The 6,025-nt window shown below is 44.5% G+C and overlaps 1 protein-coding gene across 1 annotated transcript; it reads left to right on the top strand.

The window, feature by feature from the left end:
- The first annotated feature begins 527 nt into the window (after positions 1–527).
- Positions 528–3,835, top strand: LOC112346532 (probable pre-mRNA-splicing factor ATP-dependent RNA helicase DEAH5). The gene has a single exon (XM_024675688.1). It carries the CDS (start codon positions 528–530, stop codon positions 3,801–3,803), a length of 3,276 nt encoding a protein of 1,091 aa, XP_024531456.1. The 3' UTR covers positions 3,804–3,835.
- Positions 3,836–6,025: the final 2,190 nt, after the last annotated feature.

The following is a 6,025-nucleotide window of genomic DNA, read 5'->3' as shown; positions in this document are numbered from 1 at the left end:
CAGTCCAATATAAAAAAAGTTTACAAAAGAGCACAATAATGATTACCTAAACTAATAGATTAATCCCTACAGTTTTGATTGATCCACTCATACTCATATTTATGCCATGCTAAGGAACTATTCACCACTCATAGCACTCAATGAAGAATTATTTTGACCTATGGTAACATGGAATAACTAATACCGATAGACCCTACAACCTCAAAGTGTAAACTTAAATTGTTAATATGCCTCACTCACCAACCCAATTTTTAAAACAAGAGGAAGAGTGTTGCCCCGATTACTGGGTGGATTTTGTAAAATAAACATCAGGGACCTTTGTAGACCCTTTCAAGCAACAGCAAAAGCCCCCACACTGATTAGGTGTCTCTAAAGTATCAATTTTTGAACATTCAGTGAACAAAAAGAGTGAAGGAATAAAGTTTGCTCAACTGAATAAACAGCCCTAAAAGGTTAGTAAGTATATATAAAGATTAAAACAAGGTCTATAAAGGCGGGATTTCTAGGGCTAGGGCAGAGCTGCAGTGATGGAGCTCCAGGAGAAGCTTGAGTACTTGTCGCTCGTGTCAAAGGTATGCACCGAGCTGGAAACACACGTAGGGTGCAGCAACAAGACGCTGGCCGAGTTTATCATCGAGCTGGGCCGACACAGCGAGAGCTTGGAGGAATTCGGCGGGAGGCTCAAGGAAAACGGGGCGGAGTTCCAGGATTACTTCGTCAAGAAGCTGCTGATGATCATTCACGCCATTTTCCCGCCCGTGAGGAAAGACAAGGATAGACATCGGGGGAGGGAGAATGTTAGAGAGAAGGAGCTAGATAAAGAGGAGAGGGATTGCGAGCGGGATCGAGATGGAGAAAGGCATATGGACACGGATAGCAGGAGCAGTGGGAGAAGCAGCAGAGACGAGGAAGACCATCGTCGGGAGCCCGAGTCCAGGCCAGAGCTCTACAAGATTTACAAGGGCAGGGTGCGGAGGATAATGGATTCTGGATGCTTTGTTCAGCTTAACGGGTCCTTCGACGATGCGGAAGGACTCGTCCATAAGTCTGAGATGGCTTCTCGGAGGGTTGAGCATGCCAAGGATGTTGTGAAGAGGGGCCAGGAGGTGTGGGTGAAGGTGGTGTCTTTGAAGGGTGGGACGATGAGTCTCTCTATGAGAGACGTGGACCAGGAAAGCGGGGACGATCTGGTTCCTATTCTCAAGCCATCGGGAAATGAAGAGGATGACTTTAGAACCAATCCTTCCATTGCCAACAAGCCATCGACGACAAGGATGGGCCTTTCTGGGATTCCACTGATCGACGACAACTCAGACGCTCCTCGGCCTTCCAAGAAAATGAGCTCTCCAGAGAGGTTTGAAAGAACGCAGCTGGCTGCTTCAGGGGTGCTGGGCATGCGAGACAATCCCATGCATGACGATGACGGAGGTGGTATGCTGTTTCACGATGATGGCGCAGAAGTAGAGCTTGAAATATTGCCGAACGAGGACAAGCCTGCGTTCTTGAGGGGACAAACAAGGTACTCGATTGATCTCTCACCTGTGAAGATCGTCAGGAACCCCGACGGCTCTTTGCAGAGAGCAGCGATAACTCAATTGCCTCTGGCTAAAGAGAGAAGGGAGCAGCAGCAGCGAACAATGCTGGACTCTATACCCAAGGACTTGAATCGTTCATGGGAGGATCCCATGCCAGAGACAGGAGAGCGGCGCCTAGCACAAGAACTCCGGGGTGTAGGACTGTCTGCGTACGATATGCCCGACTGGAAGAAGAATGCGTTGGGAAAGGCGCCAACTTTCGGACAACGGTCGAAGCTTTCGATTCAAGAGCAGAGACAGAGCTTGCCGATTTACAAGCTGAAGATGGACCTCGTCAAGGCCGTGAACGAGAACCAGGTGCTGGTCGTGATTGGTGAGACCGGCTCGGGAAAGACGACTCAGATGACGCAGTACCTGGCCGAGGCGGGATACACTTCGAGGGGGAAAATCGGCTGCACACAACCTCGAAGGGTGGCCGCCATGTCCGTGTCCAAGAGGGTGGCAGAAGAATTCGGCTGCCGTTTGGGTGAGGAGGTTGGATATGCCATCCGGTTCGAGGACTGCACAGGGCTTGAGACCGTCATCAAGTACATGACAGATGGTATGCTTCTCCGAGAGATACTCATGGACGAGAACCTCTCGGCATACTCGGTGATCATGCTGGACGAGGCTCATGAGAGAACAATCCACACGGATGTTCTTTTCGGGTTGCTCAAGAGCCTGGTGAAGCGGCGGCCTGACTTGCGGCTCATTGTCACGTCGGCAACTCTGGACGCTGAGAAGTTCTCGGCCTACTTTTTCAACTGCAACATCTTCACCATACCAGGACGCTCTTTTCCAGTCGAGATTCTCTACACCAAGCAGCCAGAGACCGACTACCTGGATGCGGCATTGACCACGGTGATGCAAATCCACCTTACGGAACCGGAGGGGGACGTATTGCTCTTTCTAACGGGACAAGAGGAGATTGACACCGCTTGCGAGATTTTGCATGAACGTATGAAGGATCTGGGACCGAATGTGCCAGAGTTGATCGTCCTGCCGGTCTACAGCGCTCTTCCCAGCGAGATGCAGACTCGAATCTTCGATCCAGCTCCTGCGGGGACGAGGAAACTCGTCATTGCTACCAATATTGCAGAGGCATCCCTGACAATTGATGGCATTTACTACGTCGTTGATCCGGGATTTGCAAAGCAAAAGGTGTACAATCCGAAGCTGGGATTCGACTCGCTGGTGATCACTCCTATATCTCAAGCGTCAGCCAAGCAGAGAGCTGGTCGTGCAGGAAGAACAGGGCCCGGGAAGTGTTTTCGGCTTTACACCGAGGGCTCGTTCTGGAACGAGATGCTTCCGACGAGCGTCCCAGAGATACAGAGGGTGAATCTCGGGATGACGGTTCTGATGATGAAGGCCATGGGGATCAACGATTTGCTCTCATTCGACTTCATGGATCGTCCACAGTCCCAGGCGCTGGTTTCTGCCATGATGCAGCTCTACAGCTTGCAAGCGTTGGATGAAGAAGGTTTGCTGACCAAGGTGGGGCGAAAGATGGCGGAGTTTCCTTTGGAGCCACCTCTGTCCAAGATGCTCCTGGCGAGCGTGGACCTCGGCTGCAGCGACGAGATACTGACGATCATCTCGATGCTCCAGGCGCAAAACATTTTCTATCGTCCTGGGGAGAAGCAGGCCCAGGCGGATCAAAAGAGAGCCAGGTTTTTCCAGCCGGAGGGTGATCACCTGACGCTACTTGCTGTCTACGAGGCGTGGACTGATAAGAAGTTCTCCGGACCATGGTGCTTTGAGAACTTTGTACAGTCTCGATCACTACGAAAGGCACAGGACGTGAGGAAGCAGCTGCTTACGATCATGGACAAATATAAGCTGGAGGTGGTGAGTGCTGGGAAGAACTTGACAAGGATCAGGAAGGCTACATGTGCTGGATTTTTTTTCCATGCCGCACGCAAGGATCCTCAGGAAGGATACAGGACGATTGTGGAGAACCAGCCTGTCTACATTCATCCAAGCAGTGCACTCTTCCAGCATCAGCCCGACTGGGTGATTTACAATGAGCTGGTTATGACAACCAAGGAGTACATGCGAGAAATTACAGTCATCGATCCAAAGTGGCTGGTCGAGCTTGCTCCCAGGTTCTTCAAGGCAGCTGATCCAACCAAGTTGAGCAAGAGGAAGCGGGAGGAACGTATAAAGCCGCTATACGATCGGTACCACGAGCCAAACTCATGGCGTCTGAGCAAACGACGAGGATAGTTTGGTGCTGCGACTGAGGTCTGAGATGGAGCTAACAGGCCAGACATTGGTGGTGGTGGAAGCGTTCACCCGGAGATGTCCTTGGTCTTTTCTATAAGTACACCATGATTCTCATTGCTAACTTTGAAGGTGAAGAAGAAGTGGCTGTTGGTTGGAGTGAGACATGCCATATAGGTATGAGGAGGTTTGGCCTGAATACCCCCAGGAGCTGTTTCTACAAGACTGCTGCAAATTCCATGTTATTTTCCATCCCCAATTGTGGTGGGGTTTCCAAGGGGCTTTCCATTTTGAATGTAGATTCAGTCCAGCCAGCTGAAGTGGTCTATATTACTGTTAGAAATTTGCAACCAATTCGAAAACATGAATACAATCAACTAAATGATAAAGTTTGTGATACTTATACTTTAAGTCAAGAATAGTAATAACCTTAAACTTTTACTTGCCAGTAATAATAGGAGGTGATACAAATAAGGGAACATGATAAAGTTCTAATAAAGAAACATGGAACATTATATATAATTTTATGTGGTGGAAGATAAAGTTAATTAGTGACTTCAAATGTGTGAAAGAGTATAGAAAAATGTGAAAAAGGACTAAGTTAATGAAAACAATTAGTAACATATTAATGAAGTAGTGTATATGGTTTTCACTTTTTATTTTATAGTGTTTTACTATAGAATAACTATGGAGTGGAACCTAAACTTTTGAACTTATGAACCAATAGCAATAGAGCAAAATTTAAATTTATAAAGCCTTGGGCCACTGAATGAAGGGATAGAGCCAAACTTTTAAGCATTTAACCAAGAACCAAAGGAACTAAAGCACAAAATAACTTTTGAGTGTATAACATAAAAAGGGAAAGGATAGGAGCATAGAGTGATTTTGAAATAGTTCTAAAGTATCTAACATCTCAATGCTAAAATTAATATGTAAAACAGAGTTAAATAGAGTATGGTGCAATTTTAATATACTAATGGCCTATGGGTATTTTACTAGCATAGTATGGAATTTGCACTTAGACTCAAGAAAATTTAAACACTTTCCATAAATAACCATTAGAATTGAATAGAGCTAACATGGGGTATGTTTTGGCAAATACAGTAAACTATCACTAGATTCAATCATAGGTTCTCAACATTAATAAATGTAAGTTAACATTTGGACTCCATTTCAAACTTCATCTCATATTCTATTTTGGACACTTCCATATGTTATGACACTTGCCATATGTCAGTCTTTTTTATGTCCTTTTCTAGAGATTCATTCATCAATTGCTTCATGTTCATTTCTCGAGCACTTTGTTCAAAGTTCCACTCCCATTTTTTACTTTTCGAGTCAGAACTTTTAGTTCAAATGTATTACACTCATTAGACTTCCGCTTTAACCAATTCCACGTGACACACTTTCAACTCTTCTTTAGGGCTTAGGGATTTGCATCTCACAACTCCACCACTTATAGATGAAGTTCGATATTCTCATCGAATGATAAACCATTTTATAAAGTAACTCTATCATGGATTACTATTTTCATCTTTAAATTCCTTAATAATTCAACACTGAAGGCTCATCATGCTTTGCCCATCCTCTAAGGAGTATAGTCTCTCCAACTTAAAATTTCATTAAACCACATGTGGTGGTTCTCTCCCTTTGTTCATTTAGTTCTCGTTAAACATGTTAAAAAGACTTTTTTTTATCTCAATCTTATTATTCATTTCAGAGTAGTCTTAACCTCTATCAGCGTAACCATTATACTTTAGAACTTTGATATTAACTTCTGAAGTCAATTTTTTTGGTGTTTTTAACACCTTGCATTGCACATGTTGTGCAAACTCCATTTTCTCACCATAGGAAGTCTTTTACTTGAGGGCACTATCATTTTCTCTTTTATTTTTTACCATCTTAGGCATTAAATTTTATTTGTCCATAATTTGTGTTAGGGCTGTTTATGGCCCTATTATTTGGCTACTTTGTTGCTCCATCTCTAAGAGCTTTTCACATTGGATTATTTAGGAAATCCATCTTTGGAAACATATTTCCTTTTCCATAATTTGTTAGCATCTATCACATGGGTGTTCTTCGCTTAATTTATTATTTGGATTCCTTCCAATAATTTTTATGGCCTATTCTAGGCCATTAATATTTTGCTCTTATCTTTTGATTGTTGCACCAAACAATATTGTATCACTACCTCCATCCTTTAGATATCCTTTCAATTCTATAAC

This window comes from Selaginella moellendorffii, unplaced genomic scaffold (genome assembly GCF_000143415.4).
Source record: "Selaginella moellendorffii unplaced genomic scaffold, v1.0 SELMOscaffold_15, whole genome shotgun sequence".
NCBI classification, from domain to species: domain Eukaryota; kingdom Viridiplantae; phylum Streptophyta; class Lycopodiopsida; order Selaginellales; family Selaginellaceae; genus Selaginella; species Selaginella moellendorffii.
The sequence above is the reverse complement of the archived record's forward strand: the minus strand, read 5'-3'. Positions and strand labels throughout refer to the sequence as shown.